Source organism: Oncorhynchus masou, chromosome 1 (genome assembly GCF_036934945.1).
Source record: "Oncorhynchus masou masou isolate Uvic2021 chromosome 1, UVic_Omas_1.1, whole genome shotgun sequence".
Taxonomy (NCBI): Eukaryota; Metazoa; Chordata; class Actinopteri; order Salmoniformes; family Salmonidae; genus Oncorhynchus; species Oncorhynchus masou.
In genome coordinates this window covers 44,062,080-44,084,132 of record NC_088212.1, presented here as the reverse complement: position 1 = coordinate 44,084,132, position 22,053 = coordinate 44,062,080, and the positions used below count along the sequence as shown (strand labels likewise).

The 22,053-nt window shown below is 42.9% G+C and overlaps 1 protein-coding gene across 1 annotated transcript in view; it reads left to right on the top strand.

Annotated features, from left to right (window-relative positions):
* LOC135544979 (neural proliferation differentiation and control protein 1-like) overlaps nucleotides 1-22,053 on the top strand; it is a 57,316-nt gene that overhangs the window by 17,100 nt on the left and 18,163 nt on the right. The window contains exon 2 of the mRNA XM_064972662.1: nucleotides 12,077-12,238. Within this exon, the coding sequence (XP_064828734.1) occupies nucleotides 12,077-12,238 (162 nt within the window). The remainder of the gene's footprint in view (nucleotides 1-12,076; nucleotides 12,239-22,053) is intronic.

The window sequence follows — 22,053 nt, the reverse complement described above, 5'->3', positions numbered from 1 at the left end:
CACTTAGTATTTTTTTGTTTTTGTATTCCAACAATGAAAATGCAAAAAAAAATATACACTGAAGAAAAATATAAATGCAACAATTTCAAAGATTTGACTGAGTTACAGTTAATGAAAGCCATTCAGTATCTGGTGTGACCACCATTTGCATCATGCAGATCAATACTTCTCCTTCACGTTGAGTTGATCAGGCTGTTGATTGTGGATGTTGTCCCACTCGTCTTCAATGGCTGTTGGAGGCAGTTTATGGGAGAGAAATGAACATTAAATATCTGGCAACAGCTCTGGTAGACATTCCTGCAGTCAGAAAGCTAATTGCACACTCCCTCAACTTGAGACCGCTTTGGTGGAGTGGAGTGGAATTCTATTGTCCCCAGTACAAGGTGCACATGTGTGACGATCATGCCGTTTAATCAGCTTCTAGATATGCCACACCTGTCAGGTGGATGGATTATTTTGAAATGCTCACTAACAGGGATGTGAACAGATTTGTGCACAGCATTTGATAGGAGCTTTTTGTGTTTATCGAAGATTTCCTTGATCTTTTATTTCAGCTCATGAACATGGGACCAACACATGACTTGTTTATTTTATAAACGGGGGGGGTTAAATTAAACCAGTTGGGGGACCCTGCCCTACAGTATAGCTTGCTCACTTACAAAACACCATGAACAATTCTATGTAATACACTTGAGACCATGGCCACTAGACACAGAGGGCAAGCAGTTGCCTATTTCAGGCCATTTCCCCCAGAGAACATTTTGAGGTAATGTGACATATTATTATTAGAGCATTGAGCTGCAGTATGACTCATATTTCTGTTGCCACTGTGTCCTTTGTCCCTCCTGGCCACCAGATTGTTGGAAATTGCATCTGGAGATGACTAGTTTGCATTAGTTTCAGGTGCAAACATTTCTGTCTCAAATGCATTGTGTCTTGCTATCAATAGGGAATCGATCAATAATATATGCATAACTGGCTTGTGTCATTACACCCATATGCCATCGACCAGAGCTAGAAGGGAGCCAGACTGAAAAAGGGAAATCTGTGATTTTCAATTCAATACATAATGACATTTACTCATTTCATATAACAAGACAGGAGACAAGCAGTGAGGCTTTTTCTCGTACTGTGTGAATAGAAAAGTTAAGCAGATTATCATGGCTCAACTACAGTGCCTTGCGAAAGTATTCGCCCCCCTTGAACTTTGCGACCTTTTGCCACATTTCAGGCTTCAAACATAAAGATATAAAACTGTGTTTTTTTGTGAAGACTCAACAACAAGTGGGACACACTCATGAAGTGGAACGACATTTATTGCATTTATACGGAGACTTGATTACACACAGGTGGATTGTATTTATCATCATTAGTCATTTAGGTCAACATTGGATCATTCAGAGATCCTCACTGAACTTCTGGAGAGAGTTTGCTGCACTGAAAGTAAAGGGGCTGAATAATTTTGCACGCCCAATTTTTCAGTTTTTGATTTGTTAAAAAAAGTTTGAAATATCCAATAAATGTCGTTCCACTTCATGATTGTGTCCCACTTGTTGTTGATTCTTCACAAAAAATACAGTTTTATATGTTTATGTTTGAAGCCTGAAATGTGGCAAAAGGTCGCAAAGTTCAAGGGGGCCGAATACTTCCGCAAGGCACTGTATATAGCCGTTTTTTTTTACTCAAAGATTTACAATTGGAGATGAGCGGCGACTAGTGTGGACTGACTGGAGCGCCCACGTCACATAAAATGTCATTTCTTAAAATTAAAAACACGATTTCAGCACCCACAGAATAGCCTGCCATTACACACAACATTGTTCTGCATCATAAATCATGTGGAGTTCAGTCGGCTACTATATGGGACTATTGAGCTCCACATTGGACGCATTATAATACCCATAAAACCTAGCGGTCAAACACTGAAATTGTTCCAATTGTTTTTCCACCATTTATTTGATTTATTGTGGATTTTAGAAACACTTAAAATAAGGGCTGTGTTTCGTGTAGGCTTACCTTGGTGTGATGTTTTGATATCCATGTAAATCTCTCGGACAATGTGGCTTTTATCAATATATTCGGCTCTATTTACTCTGATTCAAATATGCAAATTAGCATCAAAGTAGACATCATACAAGACTACAAATCCCTGCAAGCTCCTGCACTTCATCTCGAGCTGACACTTTAGCTGTCATGTAGCTAGCTAGTTACCTTAATCCAAAACAAAAGATATATTGAACATTTTAACATTACTCTTACATATTTTATTTAACTAATTTGTTTTTATTCATCCTTTTGGTCTTGTACAGAAGACTATCCTAGTAGCAGTCAGATATTTATAATGTGCCATGAATAGTAGGCTAGTTTTTGCAAAGCAGCAATATAAATAGTAAGCTACCTACCTAGGTGATATTAGCAACATACCTTTATTTTACCAGATCCTTTTCTCCTTCAGCCGGTGGAGGTCTTGATTTAATGCCTTATCATTTCTGACAACTATATGAACAAGGGGAAATCTCTTTCAATTCGTGGTAATAGAATGGACTGCTGTATTAAAGCAATTTCCGAAGTAAATTGTTGACATGTCCTGTTGCAGATTTTAAGCCAGTTTAACACACAACACATCTATCCACAATCATAAATGAATAAGCATATTTATTTGAGAAAAATGCACCTGGTCACCCATCGATCAGGTCAAACACCTGAACTCCAACAATTGTTTTTAAAGAAATCAAAATGGTAAACAATACATACTCACCGGCCAGTTTTAGGTACGCCATCCATTCTTGAAAATGGGCCGCACCTACAGACAGTGAGTCATGGCTTGTTATATGATTATTTTTTAAATGTTTTATTTCACCTTTTATTTAACCAGGTAGGCTAGTTGAGAACAAGTTCTCATTTACAACTGCGACCTGGCCAAAATAAAGCAAAGCAGTGCGACACAAACAACAACACGGAGTTACACATGGAATAAACAAACATACAGTCAATAATACAATAGAGAAAGTTTATATACAGTGTGTGCAAATGAGATAGGATAAGGGGGGTGAGGCAATAAATAGGCCATAGTGGCAAAATTATTGCAGTATGGCAAATTAAACACTGGGGTGATAGATGTGCAGAAGATGAGTGTGCAAGTAGTAGTACTGGGGTGCAAAGGAGCAAAATAAATAAATAAATACAGTATGGGGATGAAGTAGTTGGATGGGCTATTTACAGATTGGCTATGTGCAGTGATCTGTGAGCTGCTCTGACAGCTAGGGAGGCAGTTATGAGTCTCCAGCTTCAGTGATTCTTTTGCAGTTTGTTCCAGTCATTGGCAGCAGAAAACTGGAAGGAAAGGCAGCCAAAGGAGAAATTGGCTTTGGGTGTGACCAGTGAAATATACCTGCTGGAGTGCGTGCTGCGGGTGGGTGCTTCTATGGTGAACAGTGAGCTAAAGTGGGGCTTTACCTAGCAATGACTTATAGATGACCTGGAGCCAGTGGGTTTGGTGACGGATATGAAGGCCAGCCAACGAGAGCATACAGATCACAGTGGTGGGTAGTATATGGGACTTTGGTGGCAAAACGGATGGCACTGTGATAGACTGCATCCAATTTGCTGAGTAGTGTTGGAGGCTATTTTGTAAATGACATTGCCAAAGTCCAGGATCGGCAGGATAGTCAGTTTTACGAGGGTATGTTTGGCAGCATAAGTGAAGGATGCTTTGTTGCGAAATAGGAAGACGATTCTAGATTTAATTTTGGATTGGAGATGCTTAATGTGAGTCTGGAAGGAGAGTTTACAGTCTAACCAGACACCTAGGTATTTGTAATTATCCACATATTTTAAGTCAGAGCCGTCCAAAGTAGTGATGCTGGACAGGCGGGCAGGTGCTTGTCGCGATCGGTTGAAGAGCTTGCATTTAGTTTTACTTGCATTTAAGAGCAGTTGGAGGTCACGGAAGGAAAGTTGTATGGCATTTAAGCCCTCTGGAGGTTAATTAACACAGTGTACAAAGAAAGGCCAGATGTATACAGAATGGTATCATCTGCATAGAGGTGGATCAGAGAATCACCAGCAGCAGCAGCAAGAGCGACATTATTGATGTATACAGAGAAGAGTCGGTCGAGGAATTGAACCCTGTGGCACCCTCATAGAGACTGCCAGAGGTCTGGACAACAGGCCTACCGATTTGACACATTGAACTATGTCTAAGAAGTCGTTGGTGAACCAGGCGAGGCAGTCTTTTGAGAAACCAAGGCTGTTGAGTCTGCCGATAAGAATGTGGTTGTTGACCAAGTCGAAAGCCTTGGCCAGGTCTATGAATACAGCTGCACAGTATTGTCTCTTGTCTCTTATCGAGGTGCACCCATAACCAGCTCGAGGTGCACCCATAACCAGATTGTATAGCGGAGAAGGTACGGTGGGATTCAAAATGGTCGTTGATCTGTTTTGTTAACTTGTCTTCCGAAGACCTTAGAAAGGCAGGATAGGATAGATATAGGTCTGTAGCAGTTTGGCTCTAGAGTGTCTCCCCCTTTTGAAGAGGGAGATGACCGTGTCAGCTTTCCAATCTTGGAACAGGCTAGTAATAGGGATTGCAACAATTTCGGCTGATAATTTTAGAAAGAGAGGGTCCAGATTGTCTTGCCCTACTGATTTGCAGCTCTTTCAGAACATCAGCGATTTGGGTGAAGGAGAAATGGGGGAGGCTTGGGCAAGTTGATGTGGGGGGTGCAGGGCTGTTGACCAGGGTAGAGGTGGCCAGGTGGAAAGCATGGCCAGCCGTAGAAAAATGCTTATTGAAATTCTCAATTATCGGTGGCGACAGTGTTTCCTAGCCTCAGTGCAGTGGGCAGCTGGGAGGAGGTGCTCTTATTCTCCATGGACTTTAGTGTTCCAGAACTTTTTGGAGTTTGTGCTGCAGGATGAAAAATTCTGTTTGAAAAAGCTAGACTTTGCTTTCCTAACTGCATGTGTATATTTGTTCCTAACGTCCCTGAAAAGTTGACTATCGCGGGGACTACTCAACGCTAATGCAGTACTCCACAGGATGTTTTTGTGCTGGTCAAGGGCAGTCAGGTCTGGAGTGAACTACTGGCTATATCTGTTCCTGGTTCTACATTTTTTGAATGGGGCATGCTTATTTAAGATTGAGGAAAGCACTTTTAAAGAATAACCAGGCATCTTCTACTGACGGAATGAGGCCAATATCCTTCCAGGATACCCGGGCCAGGTCGATTAGAAAGGCCTGCTCGCTGAAGTGTTTTCGGGAGCGTTTGACAGTGATGAGGGGTGGTCGCTTGACCGCAGACCCATTACGGACGCAAGCAATGAGACAGTGATTGCTGAGATCCTGGTTGAAGACAGCAGGGTGTGTTTGGAGGGCAGGTTGGTAAAGCAGGCAGACAGGCATTGAAGCATTCAGGTGCTGTTCGATTGAATGATAGAATAGGAAATTGTGACTAAGCAACTTTGAGCGTGGTATGATCATTGGTGCCAAGTGCCTGATCCAGTGTCTCAAACGGCTAAACTCCTGGGCTTTTCATGCACGACAGTGTCTAGGGTTTACCGGGAATGGTGCGACAAACAAAAAACATCCATTCGGGGGAGTCCTGTGGGCAAAACGGCTTGTTGAGTATAGGCCGGAAGAGAATGGCAAAAATCGTTTAAGCTAACAGATGGGCCACAAACAGAAAAATAACGGAGTAGTACAAGAGTGGTGTGCAGAACGACATCTCGTAATGCACAACTTGTTGATCCTTGTCTTGACCACACCGGGTTCCACTCCTCAGCTAAAAATAAGCTAAATCAGCTTCATTGGGCATGCAATCATCAACACTGGACAATTGAGGAGGGGAACAACATCGCCTGGAACATGACCGCGAGATCAGTTTTCTTGAGTGGCCTGCTCAGTCTCCAGATCTCAACTCAATAGATCATATTTGGGATAAGATGGAATGGGCTGTAAGCAGCATGAATGGACCGCCTTCCAATCTGCAGCAACTGCGTGATGCCATCGTATCAGCATGGACCAACATCCCTGTGGGACATTTCCGACACCTTTGTAGAATGCCCCAAATAATTCAGGCAGTTCTGGAGGAAAAGTGGGGTCTGACTCAGTACTAGATGGGTGTCTCTAATAAACTCTTGAGTGTATCCCTTTTATACATAACATATAAACATCTGAAATTTTAAGTAAACATTAAATTATTTATTAATCAATGCCACAAACCTGGGACATCCCGAAGCACCATATGAAGCATTATTACTATCCGAGAGCGCACAGATTCTTATGCTTTTCCATTTTAGGAATTAGACCAGCACAAATGGCATGTAAAAACAGTATATTTTGGTGGATGAGTTAGAAATGGAAAAACTGGACAAGGAAGGTAGGTTTTATATAAAATACTAGGTCCGCTCCAGCAGAATGAGAAACATACTCAAAACAAGGAAGCCATGCCTAAACGCAGCTATATCAACACATTTCGTGTCAATTTACCAGGTCCATGTTGCTGCTGTTAATTGTGAGCAGCACGTTTACCACTGCATTCAGTCTGAACCCCAGAGTAAGCAGGAGGACAGCATTACACAGGTGAAAGAGGTAGCAAAAACGGTACACCACAACACCTACTTTTTTTTTTTAATGCTGTTGAGTCTAGATGTTATCAAATCAGGAGAAGAACAAGTGAAGGAAGCAGCGTAGGGAAAATGGGGGAAGGTAGGTTGGGTTTAAAGAGGAGATGGAGAGTTCCCGAATTGTCCGAAGTTCTGGCATCTTCACCTGTGGGATCAGGGGAGGGATGCCGAGGAGTGTTTCTGTCTGTAACAAAGCCCTTCTGTGGGGAAAAACTCATTCTGATTGGCTGGACCTGGCTATACCCTCCCAGACCAACCCATGGCTGCACCCCTGCCTCATGTGAAATCCATAGATTAAGACCTAATGAATTTGTCAGTTGACTGATTTCTTTACATAAAATCTAACTCAATAAAATCTTATAAATTGTTGCGTTTTATAGATTTGTTAATTATAGAGATTACGCCAGAAGATGAATGTACTTGTTGAACAGAGCTATAGCCAACAGTCTTGCGTGTTAATATGGTCATCACTCACTCACTGTTAAATTTGTCAAGGTCCCGACATCAGTGTTAGCTATCCTGCTACAGCGCTTTTTCATGTTGGGATGCGCACGCATCACTCGAACGTGCTGTTTGATGGTAAACAGAAAATGGCTCTAAACAGATGGAGCAGAAGTGAGCCAAGGGCCCAATATAGAACTGTCTTTTCTATAACACCCTCTGGAAGAGTGTAAGGTTGTGTCCCAAATGGAATCCTAGTATTTCCTATATAGTGCACTAGGGCACTGGTCAAAAATAGTGCACTGTATGGGAAATAAGGTGCCATTTGGGACATACTTAAGTCTTAATACTAAACAATTAGCCTAAAAGAGGATGCTAATCAGTCTGGACTCTTCCTGTTGACATGCCTCAAACGGATAGACAGACACAGCTTGATAGAGGCAGAGTCTTCTATTTGTAAATGACATGACAGGACACTGCCTGTCATGTTTTCAGATTAGCGCCCCGGTCGCCACCCTTCAGTGCCCTAGGTACACGGGGCTCAATGTCTGGCCTCTGACAGCAGCTTACAGCTAGCTTTCTGACCTCACACAGCCTGCCTAGCCCTGAGGATCACCAGCCCTAATAGGTGGCAGGTTGTGAAGGATCTATCGCACGTGCCGTAGTGCTTTGATAATCCCCATAGTCATATTTTAATTTGAGTCAATTAACCCTTATGTGGTGTTCGTGTCTGTGGGGCCCATTTTTTAAATGTTTACTGAAAGAAAAATGATCAAATGTAATTATTTTTTCAACTTGAGACACATTGGCCTTTGCTCATTTTATGTGAAGAACATTGGCTGCAGAGAGACAAGCTAGCTGCAATCCAGACAAGTGGGTGGACCGCCTTCCCTTGTTTTTACTGTTGCTGAGCAGCTTCTGCCATTTAGGGGCCGTTGCCCCTTCAAGCAGTACATACTGTCTAAACCCACAAAATATGGAATCAAGATCTGAGCTGCCTGTGATGTTGCTTCATCATATGTGTGGAACTTGCAAGGGTATACGTGGCAGTTAGATGGAGGAGCCCCTGAGAAGAACCAAGGGATGTGGGTTGTCCTGGATGTGACACAGGGACTCCGTGGCCACAACATCACGCAACACGTTTTTACTTTGCACAAGCTGGGACAGGAGCTCCTCGAGGAAGCCGACGATGGTAGGAACAGTACGTAAAAGTACAATACCATAAAAGGAGGGGTGGACAATTTAGACAAGGTGGTGACTGGCTCCAGCTGCAAAAGAAGAACCCTACGCTGGCCGTTTGTGATATTCATCAACGTCTCGGCGTACAACACGTTTGTCATCTGGATGGCATTGAACCCAGATTGGAACAGAGCTCCGGAGGGGACGGCTCTTTCTCGAGGAGCTGTGTAAGACCTCAAATCCAGAGGAGGCAACATATCCCAGGATTCAGGAGGAGGATACTGGTGCCCGACCCACAGAACCAAGAACTCCAATAGCGGAAGTAAGTATGAGTGATGGTGTGTGTGTCTGGACTCTCTTATTTTGGCTTGCTGTAACTATATATGTGAGTGAGATGTTAGTAAAATTCCTCAACTGTTTTCATCATTCTAGATTACAGCCGGTAGCAACGAGAAGAAGCGCTGCGACGTGTGTGTGTGGCCCAAAGAAGGGCAGGAAGACACACAGAACACATGCATCAAGAAATAAATTTGCAACACACACACACACAGTAAAACTCTGTCCATGTGGTGTGTAGACTGGCCTTAATTTGTGTTTATTGGGGCTCATTTATAGTTTCCATAAAATACAGTGTCAAATTTGTCCTTCCAATTTGTTCAATTCAAAGCAAAAAACATCAATAGTGATAACTTTTGCATTTATATTTGTTCAATATAAACATGATTTTATATATTTAAAAAAGGGGATAGCACTTTTATTGATGTATATGTGATCTAGCAGAGGTAAATGGCAAATGTTAACCATGTATGCTGTCTATATTGCTTGTAATTGATATGTCAACATTTTAAGTCTTTACGTAAAATTGTTACAGCTGTATTGTTTTGAAAGTCCAACAACGTTATTGGGTTATGAGACCCGCAAACATTGGGTGAATAACAAAAAACATGACCCATGACCCATGACACAAGGGTTAAATTTATATTCTGTTTATGAATTAATTGGAGTTCCCATAAAATTATTGCCATTGTTTTTCTATTCCAGGTCTTCAGTAGTTTTAAATGGAATTAACTTTGGCAGACAGTTCATAGGCATAAAACCCCTTCACATCAAAATGGAGTAGACAGTCTACTTGACTCACCTCAGTTAGGTAGAGTTGGAGAGATTGCAGTACTACATTTACGTCTTCTGTTTTGCATACAGTATGCTGCTAGATGGACTACAGCGCTTCCCAAATGGCACCCTATTCCCATAATACTAGGTCAAAAGTAGAGCATTAGATAGGAATATGATGCCATTTGGGATGCAATGTGTGCTGCCAGATGAACACGGCAACCTCAAGTGTACCCAGAGAGGATTTGGTTATATGCGTCAGTTGTGGATTTATTGACCCACAGATAGGTGTGGAGAATGATGGAAAACTTGTAGTCAGTTGTGCCTGCTTAGGCGGCAAGCAGCTGGATGCTGCCTATGGAAGACCATCACTAGTTGACATGGATGCTTTGTAAAGAACTGGGTCTTGTTGTTTGTTCATACCCCTCACAACCTATTTTCCCCTTTCAATGTTTTTGTCATTTTTAATTACATGGTTTACAGGGTAATCTCAAGTAGTTGTTGTTATTTTTTATTTTTTGTAACACTGCTGAGGAAACCGTATTCTGTTCTCTCTCGTTGTTTCTTCTAAAGTTTCATGTCCATAGCCAGGGTCTAGACTAGCATATTGTTGAGAGACCGTGCTCTCTAAGGAAAATTAGATGGGGGGGGGGGGATTATAGCCTGCTGGTGCTGAATGAAGATTACAGGAGATCCGCTCTCTGTCAGAACCAATTGAGAAGCCTGATTTGTCAAGTGCAAAAACAAGCCATTTGGGCCAGATATTTAGTTAATTAGTCAGATCAGGAAAACTGAACTTGTGTACCAAATTGCACCCTATTCCCTACATAGTGCACTACTTTTGACCAGAGCCCTGGACGAAATAGGCTGCAATTGGGGACGTAGACCATGACAATGAGGGAGAATAAATATAGGTCAGTATTTGTAGCTTTTTTTAGCTACTTTAAAATTACATTCAGATGAGATTCAAGGGTTTGTTTTTGCTTTTCAGGGTCAACTCATGAATATCTCATTGATAACGCTTATCAAAAGCAGACTGGAGCATAGTTTACTACTTAAAACAAACACTATGTCCTTTAAAGTTTACTAACCCACTTAAAATAAACGTTCTCTTCTCGCTATCGTTTGTCTTAATCTTAGTTTGTCTTAATCCCACCTTCCCCCACCCCTTCTCTCCATCCTCGGATTCTGCATTCACAGTTTGACTCACACCTGATGTCACGCTGTCTGTTGCCATGGCAGTCGTTATGGCAACCACAGCAGCCGAGAGTTTCAGTGAATGGCTGACTTCTTTTTGGGCGGGAGAGTCAGTAAGGGGTTAATATTGATAAATTTACTTTTAATTATTTGCTTCCCTCAGCCTATTGAATGCTTACAGAGCATTGGCAGGCAGAGAAGAACAAGCCTACTGCTGGTTGTATGAATCCTCTAACAGCCTTGCTAAGTCGAGCCCAGCCAAGACCTCTCACACACACACACACACACACACACACAAAGACTAAGGCTTCATCACAATTGGCTATTCCCTGGCCTATGTAGTGCACTACTTTTGACCAGGGCCTGTCATTTGGTCGGTTAGGAGTTTAATCAGCCTGCATAACAGTAAAAACACCAATCTCAACATGACACCAAACATACAACCCAACAGGAGTCAGGAGCCTTGGGCAGACTGACTGACTCACTCACTGTTCTGGTCACAGTGAGGGTTACTATTCCATGAGAAAAGGGCCTTTAGCTAACAGCACAGTCTTTTCCCTTATCTTAGCACCCACCTGCTGGCCCATGTAGTCCCCCAGCCCAGAGAGCCTGTCCACCTCCACCCCACTACACACCGGCCAGGTGGCGACAGAGGCCACATGACCATGGCCCCAAAACAACATCGAACACCGGTCAAGAAATACTGTAGTTTTTAATATTCTGTTCACATCAGAGTGAAGGATTTCAACCTCCTCCATGGTAGCCTAAACCTGCAGAATAATTTCTGACCCTTAGATAACAAAGTCTACAAACTAAAGACTGCCCTCAGACTTCTGAGGAGTTTGGTTTCTCTGACTGAGATTTGGTACAGTGAGGAATTTGGCTGGTTTTCCTGAGAGGTAGTGAAGTAGACTAGGTGTATCCTCAGCTAAAACTAGAGCTGTGACTCAAATGTCACCCTATTTCCTACGTAGTGCACTTATTGTGACCAGTGCTCTGGTCAACAGGAGTGCATTACACAGGAAATAGGGTGCCATTTGGGACGCATTATCTATTCTGATTAGCTGCAGCTCAGTGAGTGGTAGGGCTGGCCTGGAGGCGTATTATATTAGATGACGTACTGTCAGGCACCAGTAATTATGATTCTATTTTTTCCTTTGTCTATTTTCTCTCTTTCTCACTCACTCTTCCGTTGTCACCTTAGGCACCCTGATAATAGCTAGGCTATAGGACTCATGAGATGCCTCTGTGCATAATGTTATATGTTTAGTTCTCTAGTGTGTGTGTGTCCAATTTGTGTGGAAGCCTCAATGGGTATTGTCATAGAGACTGGTGTTTTGATTGACAATACATTTGATTGGCATTTTTACAGGAACATGTTAAAGTAAAATGTCTGCTGACGTTAGCACCAACAGTCAGGAAGAGATGGGCTCGCCTTTTCACTGTTAGCGCAGGTGCACTGGCGTTAAAATCCAAATGGATGTGAATACTAATGTTACTCTGTGTCTTACTATCTCCACAGGGTCTTCTTCAGTATGCCCGCGGAGCTTAGACTGTGCCCGAGCAGGGCGTCATTTCTGCCAGCCGGGCAGCTCACACTGCGGCCCCTGCCTGAACCCGCTGGTAGAGAACTCACATGGCAGATGCATAGTGAAGAGGAGACACACTCACGCCCCCCATTTTGGTATGTTCACTTATCCCTACTAATGCCAATGCATTGCTGTTTCACTGCTAGTGTAGAAACAGTAGCCAAAGCCACAAAGCACGTCTCGTTGCAAGCCTTGACCAAGCCTTTGGGCCAAATATCCCTTCTCCTTCCGAAATTCAAAAGATGCTGAATGTAAGTGTACCCAATGTTCCCTCTAAGCTTCTCCCTCAGGACTGCCGTGCAGAATAAATATCTGCCTGCGCAGAGAAGCACTAGTTTGAACTTCACTCAACTTTCTAGACTTTTCCCTGTTAGTTAACACTATCAACATTTCCCTTTACTGTGGTAATTGTGATTGAATCAACGCAATATTAGCCACTTCCAATGCAACATACCGAAACAAAACGAACTATGCCAAGACTTGGGGTGTTTCTCAAAAAGCATTCTACCATGCTCTGAGCACGCAAATTGGAGCATGGAAGGTTCGGAGTATGTCCAAGTATGCAAAATGGAGCATGGTGGGCACTTATTGAATGCGTACTCAATTTCTACATATTTTGAAGCATGCATCAATGCAAGCTTCAACAGAAAGTATGCAATAAAAAAAATAAAAATGCAACCAATTAAAAAATGTGGTAAAATTTCTTAAACAGTTATTTCATTATTTGAGCTGAAGCGAGAGAATATACACTCCGCCATCGGAATCAAATGTTTGATATGTTGATAAATACATGCTGTGTTAATTTTGGCATGTTTACCTGCCTACATACCGTAGATCACAAGCCCATAATAAGTCAATAGGGCGCTCTAGCTAGCTAGCCACGAAGAATTGGTAGGTACCCCCAAAATATTTACATCTACCTTGCATAACATTAATTTGTCATATTTGCCTGTTTAACTAGCAAGCTAGTTAGATTATTACGATTGAAATACCTACATTTACATTTAAGTCATTTAGCAGACGCTCTTATCCAGAGCGACTTACAAATTGGTGAATTCACCTTCTGACATCCAGTGGAACAGCCACTTTACAATAGTGCATCTAAATCATTAAGGGGGGGTGGTGAGAAGGATTACTTATCCTATCCTAGGTATTCCTTGAAGAGGTGGGGTTTCAGGTGTCTCCGGAAGGTGGTGATTGACTCCGCTGTCCTGGCGTCGTGAGGGAGTTTGTTCCACCATTGGGGGGCCAGAGCAGCGAACAGTTTTGACTGGGCTGAGCGGGAACTGTACTTCCTCAATGGTAGGGAGGCGAGCAGGCCAGAGGTGGATGAACGCAGTGCCCTTGCTTGGGTGTAGGGCCTGATCAGAGCCTGGAGGTACTGCGGTGCCGTTCCCCTCACAGCTCCGTAGGCAAGCACCATGGTCTTGTAGCGGATGCGAGCTTCAACTGGAAGCCAGTGGAGAGAGCGGAGGAGCGGGGTGACGTGAGAGAACTTGGGAAGGTTGAACACCAGACGGGCTGCGGCGTTCTGGATGAGTTGTAGGGGTTTAATGGCACAGGCAGGGAGCCCAGCCAGCAGCGAGTTGCAGTAATCCAGACGGGAGATGACAAGTGCCTGGATTAGGACCTGCGCCGCTTCCTGTGTGAGGCATACTCTGCGGATGTTGTAGAGCATGAACCTACAGGAACGGGCCACCGCCATGATGTTGGTTGAGAACGACAGGGTGTTGTCCAGGATCACGCCAAGGTTCTTAGCGCTCTGGGAGGAGGACACAATGGAGTTGTCAACCGTGATGGCGAGATCATGGAACGGGCAGTCCTTCCCCGGGAGGAAGAGCAGCTCCGTCTTGCCGAGGTTCAGCTTGAGGTGGTGATCCGTCATCCACACTGATATGTCTGCCAGACATGCAGAGATGCGATTCGCCACCTGGTCATCAGAAGGGGGAAAGGAGAAGATTAATTGTGTGTCGTCTGCATAGCAATGATAGGAGAGACCATGTGAGGTTATGACAGAGCCAAGTGACTTGGTGTATAGCGAGAATAGGAGAGGGCCTAGAACAGAGCCCTGGGGGACACCAGTGGTGAGAGCGCGTGGCGAGGAGACAGATTCTCGCCACGCCACCTGGTAGGAGCGACCTGTCAGGTAGGACGCAATCCAAGCGTGGGCCGCGCCGGAGATGCCCAACTCGGAGAGGGTGGAGAGCAGGATCTGATGGTTCACAGTATCGAAGGCAGCCGATAGGTCTAGAAGGATGAGAGCAGAGGAGAGAGAGTTAGCTTTAGCAGCGCCTCCGTGATGCAGAGAAGAGCAGTCTCAGTTGAATGGCTAGTCTTGAAACCTGACTGATTTGGATCAAGAAGGTCATTCTGAGAGAGATAGCGGGAGAGCTGGCCAAGGACGGCACGTTCAAGAGTTTTGGAGAGAAAAGAAAGAAGGGATACTGGTCTGTAGTTGTTGACATCGGAGGGATCGAGTGTAGGTTTCTTCAGAAGGGGTGCAACTCTCGCTCTCTTGAAGACGGAAGGGACGTAGCCAGCGGTCAGGGATGAGTTGATGAGCGAGGTGAGTTAAGGGAGAAGGTCCCCGGAAATGGTCTGGAGGAGAGAGGAGGGGATAGGGTTAAGCGGGCAGGTTGTTGGGCGGCCGGCCGTCACAAGAAGCGAGATTTCATCTGGAGAGAGAGGGGAGAAAGAGGTCAAAGCACAGGGTAGGGCAGTGTGAGCAGAACCAGCGGTGTCGTTTGACTTAGCAAACGAGGATCGGATGTCGTCGACCTTCTTTTCAAAATGGTTGACGAAGTCATCTGCAGAGAGGGAGGAGGGGGGGGGGAGGAGGATTCAGGAGGGAGGAGAAGGTGGCAAAGAGCTTCCTAGCTGATAATAGTTATTATATTTGCTTTGTGAATATCTTGTTTTGTCTTGTTGCTATTGTCCTGGCTGGAAGAAGGTTCAGTAAATGGGGAGGTGAAGCATGAGGTAATACAGTAGGGTGAGTGCGAGTGCTTCTCAAATGTAATGTTTTATGCTTTCTCCACATTCTCGTTCTCACAAGCGTACTCAAGAGAACATCGTCAGAATGCCCTCACAGCATGAGAGCGGAGCACTGTATTATGCATATTGAGTATGCAAAACTAACTATGCAAGATATTTTGTTGTAAGCAGAATGCATCGGAGTAAGATTCTATTGCATTGACAGATATGACAGGCCCAAACTCTACACAGATTGGTGTGTCGTAACCAATCAGAGCTGGAGTAGGCCTATTTGCAAATATACCATTGCCACATATGGATCTGTGCCATTCACTTTGAACTGGACTATGTTTACAGCATGACCGGTGTCATGACTCTCCTGTGAGGATCCAAAGATCAGGCTACAATCGATCAGCATCTACAGAGCCATTGGTGTGTGGGTTTTATGACACCTCAAGTCGATCGTAAATTGTAGGCAGCAGACAACTCCTTTTGGTCTTTAGTATTGGTGAATGGAATCTCTTTGTTACGGAAGGTTTTGCAGCCCAAAAACTCTAACGTCCAACCGTGAACACTAGGGACAGTATATTTCAACATCCGAATGTGGGGAATGATGAGAGATGGAATATGGGAAATTAATTTATATATGGTCATGTCATTAAAAATTATATAAAAGTGATATAACAAAAATATATTGTAACTAGAAGAGCTTTCACACTGTGTATATCAGGTTTACATCCTTTACGCTGTGTAGGAAATATCAAAGAGGACGATAATAATTTTGTTAAGATAGGAATGTGATTTTTAGATTTCTAACGAGATCATAGTTTTTGATGTTTTGCCCGTCAGTATGACAGAAATGCCTCTTTTTACCTAAGTGTATAAAAGACTGAGTTAAGAATTAACATACCAGACTAAAGCTGCAGCTCGGTCTCCATTGGTCACGACCCTAAAAAAACAACACAAGTTGAAGAAGACAAAGTAGCCTCTAATAATCAATGTTACAGTACTTAGAACAGCTACTCAACCCTAACTAAGAAAGTGAATAGGACCATCCGGTTTTCTCTTCAAATCATCGTCGACTACACTGCTTTCATCACAACTCGGGATCATCGACACAGCTGATTAGCTGTCCTCAGAAGACCACTCTTCCAGAATGAGTGAAAGTAAACACAGACAACTAAGGAGAATGACATTGTGACCTCTTGTGGACATACAGAGACTTACACTAACGAACTAAGGAGAAGGCCCAATCGAACCCTTTTCACAAAGCAGAACCCTTTTAACGAAGGCCTGGGTCCAACAGAGATACACGATGAAGACCTTCAACACGCAAATACATGCATTACTTCTTACCCAAATGTGCACCAGTTCGGGGCAAGGTATTAGGATTACTGTGAGCATAGTTCCCGACTGTATCTAAGTGTTGTCTCTCTTTAACTCTCCATCTTTTGTAACAAGTGTCATATTGTGTTAGTCCACTAGGGACCTGTTTTCATCTTAAGTTTCAAATCAGTAAGTGTGTGTGTGTGTGTGTGTGTGTGTGTGTGTGTGTGTGTGTCATTTAGTTTGTTAGTAAATAAATCATCAAATCAATTTGTGTGGTACGGAATGATCAGTAAGACTCAGGTTTGTGCAGTTTCAAGAAGTCTGCAACGTTCAGAAAAACTGATATGAGGTAATGGTTATGTGACTTATCGATTTATATAACTTGTGTATATATTCTTCAGTTTAATTCGGAAGATGAAACTCGTTAAACAACTTCCTCCATGGTTCCCCAAATTCCTACTGAGTTAATTGTTGCATGATTAATTTAGTCTGGTAACAATTAAACATGGTAGGTAACTATGAGATAAATAACACTCATCACATAAAGGAAAGTCGCGTCACGACAGTGGTCATGAGTAGATGCACTTGTTTTGAGATCAAAGCGAGAGCTAAATGTAGCCGCGTGCACTTTTGTTCATATCCTTTGCTAGTTAGTGAGTTATTAGCCCAGTTATAGATTATTTGTAGTCAGCAATGGGGGAGTGATTGCTTTATACAAGAGCTGCAATCATGTGTATTTCAAGCCATCCTTGAAAACTGAGTCAGGTAAAGTGCTTTTTCATGTTTTTAAAGGAGCAGTGTTGTATTTGAGACAGGCTTGAAGAGCTAAGTAGCCAATATGTGGAAGGTAGCATAATTTGTCTGATTCTCTGTAATAGTGGTTTAGGAATAATGATTCATTTTATTGTGTACAGTGGCTTGCGAAAGTATTCACCCCCTTGGCATGCTTCCTGTTTTGTTGCATTTACAACCCGGAATTTTTTTTAAAATGAGAGGGTGGGGTTGTTGTATCATTTGATTTACACAACATGCCTACCACTTTGAAGGTGGAAAATATGTTTTATTGTGAAAGAAACAAGAAATAAGACTTGTAAAGCCACCTTTTTCAGCAATTACAGCTGCAAGTCTCTTGGGGTATGTCTCTATAAGCTTGGCACATCTAGTCACTGGGATTTTTGCCCATTCTTCAAGGCAAAACTGCTCCAGCTCCTTCAAGTTGGATGGGTTCCGCTGGTGTACAGCAATCTTTAAGTCATACCACAGATTCTCAATTGGCTTGAGGTCTGACTTTGACTAGGCCATTCCAATACATTTAAATGTTTCCCCTTAAACCACTCAAGTGTCGCTTGAGTATGCTTCAGTTCATTGTCCTGCTTGAAGGTGAACCTCCATCCCAGTCTCAAATCTCTGGAAGACAAACAGGTTTCCCTCAAGAATTTCCCTGTATTTAGTGGCATCCATCATTCCTTCAATTCTGACCAGTTTCCCAGTCCCTGCCGATGGGAAAAAACATCCCCACAGCATGATGCTGCCACAAACATGCTTCACTGTGGGGATGATGTTCTCGGGGGGGAGGAGAGGTGTTTGCGCCAGACATAGTGTATTTTTTTGACGGCCAAAAAGCTCAATGTTAGTCTTATCTGACCAGAGTACCTTCTTACATATGCTTGGTGAGTCTCCCACATGCCTGTTGGTGAACACCAAACATTGTTGCTTATTTTTCTGGCCACTTCTGTAAAGTCCAGCTCTGTGGAGTGTGTTGCTTAAACTGGTCCCATGGACAGATACTCCAATCTTTGCTGTGGAGCTTTGCAGCTCTTTCATAGTTATATTTGGTCTCTTTGTAGCCTTTGTGATTAATGCCCTCCTTGCCTGGTCTGTGAGTTTTGGTGGGCGGCCCGCTCTTGGCAGGTTTGTTGTGGTGCCATATTCTTACAATTTTACAAAATTATCCCTGACCTGTTTTGAGTGCTCCCTTTACTTTCAGTGCAGATTCAGCAAACTCATACATGTATGTGTGTGTGTGTGGGTGGGTGGGTAGGGTCCAGAAGTTCGGTGAGGATCTTCTGAAGAATCAACAACAAGTGGGATCATGAATGTTGATATTTCAAACTTTTTTAACAAATCCTAAATGACTAATGATGATAAATACAATCCACCTGTGATGTCCACCTGTGTGTAATCAAGTCTCAAGTCGTATAAATGCACCTGCACTGTGATAGTCTCAGAAGTCCGTTAAAAGCGCAGAGAGCATCATGAAGAACAAGGAACACACCAGGCAGGTCCGAGATACTGTTGTGAAGAAGTTTAAAGCCGGATTTGGATACAAAAAGATTTCCCAAGCTTTAAACATCCCAAGGAGCACTGTGCAAGCGATAATATTGAAATGGAAGGAGTATCAGACCACTGCATCTCTACCAAGACCTGGCCGTCCCTCTAAACTTTCAGCTCATACAAGGAGAAGACTGATCAGAGATGCAGCCAAGAGGCCCATGATCACTCTGGATGAACTGCAGAGATCTACAGCTGAGGTGGGAGACTCTGTCCATAGGACAACAATCAGTCGTATATTGCACAAATCTGGCCTTTATGGAAGAGTGGCAAGAAGAAAGCCATTTCTTAAAGATATCCATAAAAAGTGTCGTTTAAAGTTTGCCACAAGCCACCTGGGAGACACACCAAACATGTGGAAGAAGGTGCTCTGGTCAGATGAAACCAAAATTGAACTTTTTGGCAACAATGCAAAACGTTATGTTTGGCTTAAAAGCAACACAGCTCATCACCCTGACCACACCCATCCCCACTGTCAAACATGGTGGTGGCAGCATCATGGTTTGGGCCTGCTTTTCATCAGCAGGGACAGGGAAGATGGTTAAAATTGATGGGAAGATGGATGGAGCCAAATACAGGACCATTCTGGAAGAAAACCTGATGGAGTCTGCAAAAGACCTGAGACTGGGACGGAGATTTGTCTTCCAACAAGACAATGATCCAAAACATAAAGCAAAATCTATAAATGGAATGGTTCAAAAATAAACATATCCAGGTGTTAGAATGGCCAAGTCAAAGTCCAGACCTGAATCCAATCGAGAATCTGTGGAAAGAACTGAAAACTGCTGTTCACAAATGCTCTCCATCCAACCTCACTGAGCTCAAGCTGTTTTGCAAGGAGGAATGGGAAAATATTTCAGTCTCTCGATGTGCAAAACTGATAGAGACATACCCCAAGCGACTTACAGCTGTAATCGCAGCAAAAGGTGGCGCTACAAAGTATTAACTTAAGGGGGCTGAATAATTTTGCACGCCCAATTTTTCAGTTTTTGATTTGTTAAAAAAGTTTGAAATATCCAATAAATGTCGTTCCACTTCATGATTGTGTCCCACTTGTTGTTTATTCTTCACAAAAAAATACAGTTTTATATCTTTATGTTTGAAGCCTGAAATGTGGCAAAAGGTCGCAAAGTTCAAGGGGGCCGAATACTTTCGCAAGGCACTGTATGTATGTATGTATGTATGTATGCTGAGATCATGTGACACTTAAAGTCCACCTGTGTGCAATCTATTTAAATAATTATGTGACTTCTGAAGGTAATTGGTTGCACCAGATCTTATTTAGGGGCTTCATAGCAAAGAGTGTGAATACATGTGAACGGACCACTTTTCCTTTTATTTTTTATATTCTTGAAACAAGTAATTTTTTTATCTTCACCAATTTGGCTATGTCCATTACATCCAAATAAAAATCCATTTAAATGACAAGTTGTAATGAAACAAAATAGGATAAACTTCAAGGGGTGTGAATACTTTTGCAAGGCATTGTAAAGTGGTTTCCTGCATCAAACAAAACATTTTCAGTCACCTCTTCCTTGTCTAAAGGACAAGTGGATAAATGGGTTAATGTCAAGCCCTGCATGTCTTTTTCCAATAGGCTAATCCAGATATTCCCAGACTGGGGTATGCCAAATAAAAATGTGATTCACATTTTTAAAATTCTAAAAGTGTTTTGCTCGAAAATGGATAAATGTTTAAAAAAGGCCCACGTCCATATAGGCACATACCAACTCTACTGGTTGTACTGCTACTACCAGCAGTACTACACCTGCACCTGTCGACGACACAAGTTGTTCTGCATCCACGATCACGTCCAATGCTAGCATCAGTAATTCTACATTTGTTGTTAGCCCAGCTAGCATGGACACTGACCGTGAATCTGATGCAGCCGATGAGCTACTGCCCCCTTACCCGGGAAAGCACCGCAAATATGATGAGAACTACATTGATTTGGGGTTCACTTATATTGGGAGTAGTGCCTTTCCTTAGCCACAGTGTGTTATATGTTCAAAAGTACTATCTCACAACACGATGAAACCTACACTCTTAGGCAGACATTTAGAATCCAAACATGCCAATTAGAAAAATAAGCCACGGGAGTTTTTTGAGCAAGAATTAAGACTTCAAGGAGTAAGACATGTATAAAAGCAACAGATACTATTAATAAGAAAGGGGCTAGAAGAGTCTTATATGGTGAGCTTCTGAGTGGCTAGGACAGGCAAGCCCCATACTATTCTGGAGAACTTCATTCTTCCTGCTGCCACGGATATGGCTGAAACAATGCTGGGGGAAAAGGCCCAAAAAACTATACAGAAAATCGCATCAGTGACATGGCAGGAGATGTTTTGAAGCAATTACTGCTTCACATACAAGCCAGTGAATTCTATGCGTTTCAGCTGGAGGAGTCAGCAGACGTGGCGGGCCTGGCACAGCTCCTGTTATATGTCCGTTACGTTTATGGGGGGTAAATTAAGGAAGATATCCTCTTCTGCAAACCACTGGAAACCAGGACAACAGAAGAGGATACTGGACAGCTTTGTGACATCAAATGGACGTTGGTGGTCGAGATGTGTTGGTATCTGTGGCACAAAAGCCATGACGGGAAGACCTAGTGGAGTGGTAACGCGCATGCAAGCAGTTGCTCCCAACGCCACATGGGTACACTGCAGCATCCATAGAGAAGCTCTTGCTGCCAAGGGAATACCTGACAGCTTGAAAGACGTTTTGGACACTACAGTGAAAATGGTTAACTTTGTTAAAGCAAGGCCCCTAAACTCTTGTGTATTATCTGCACTATGCAATGATATGGGCAGCAACCATGTAACGCTTTTAAAACATACAGAAGTGCGCTGGTTGTCATGTTTATTCGCCTGAATGATCTGAATCTGAAGGGGGCAAAGTGGCCTATCTGGGTGATGTTTATTCTCGCCTGAATGATCTGAATTGACATTTTCCATCATTGTATGATTTTTTTTTTTTTAAAATTGTCAAATGTGAGAAACTTAGTTTTTTCTCATTTTCGGACGACACAAACAACTGGATTCTGACCACTTGTCCATTTGATATGAACAAGAGAGTTTCTCATAAAGCAGTTCTGTGAAAATGTAACTGGCCTATCTGGGTGATGTTTATTCTATCGCCTGAATGATCTGAATCTAGGATTACAGGGACTCTCCTGTGCACTGAAAACTATATTCGGAGTTGAATGCCTCAGAATTGCTTCATCCGATGGGACAATATTGGACAATACACAGATTTTCCATCATTGTATGAGTGG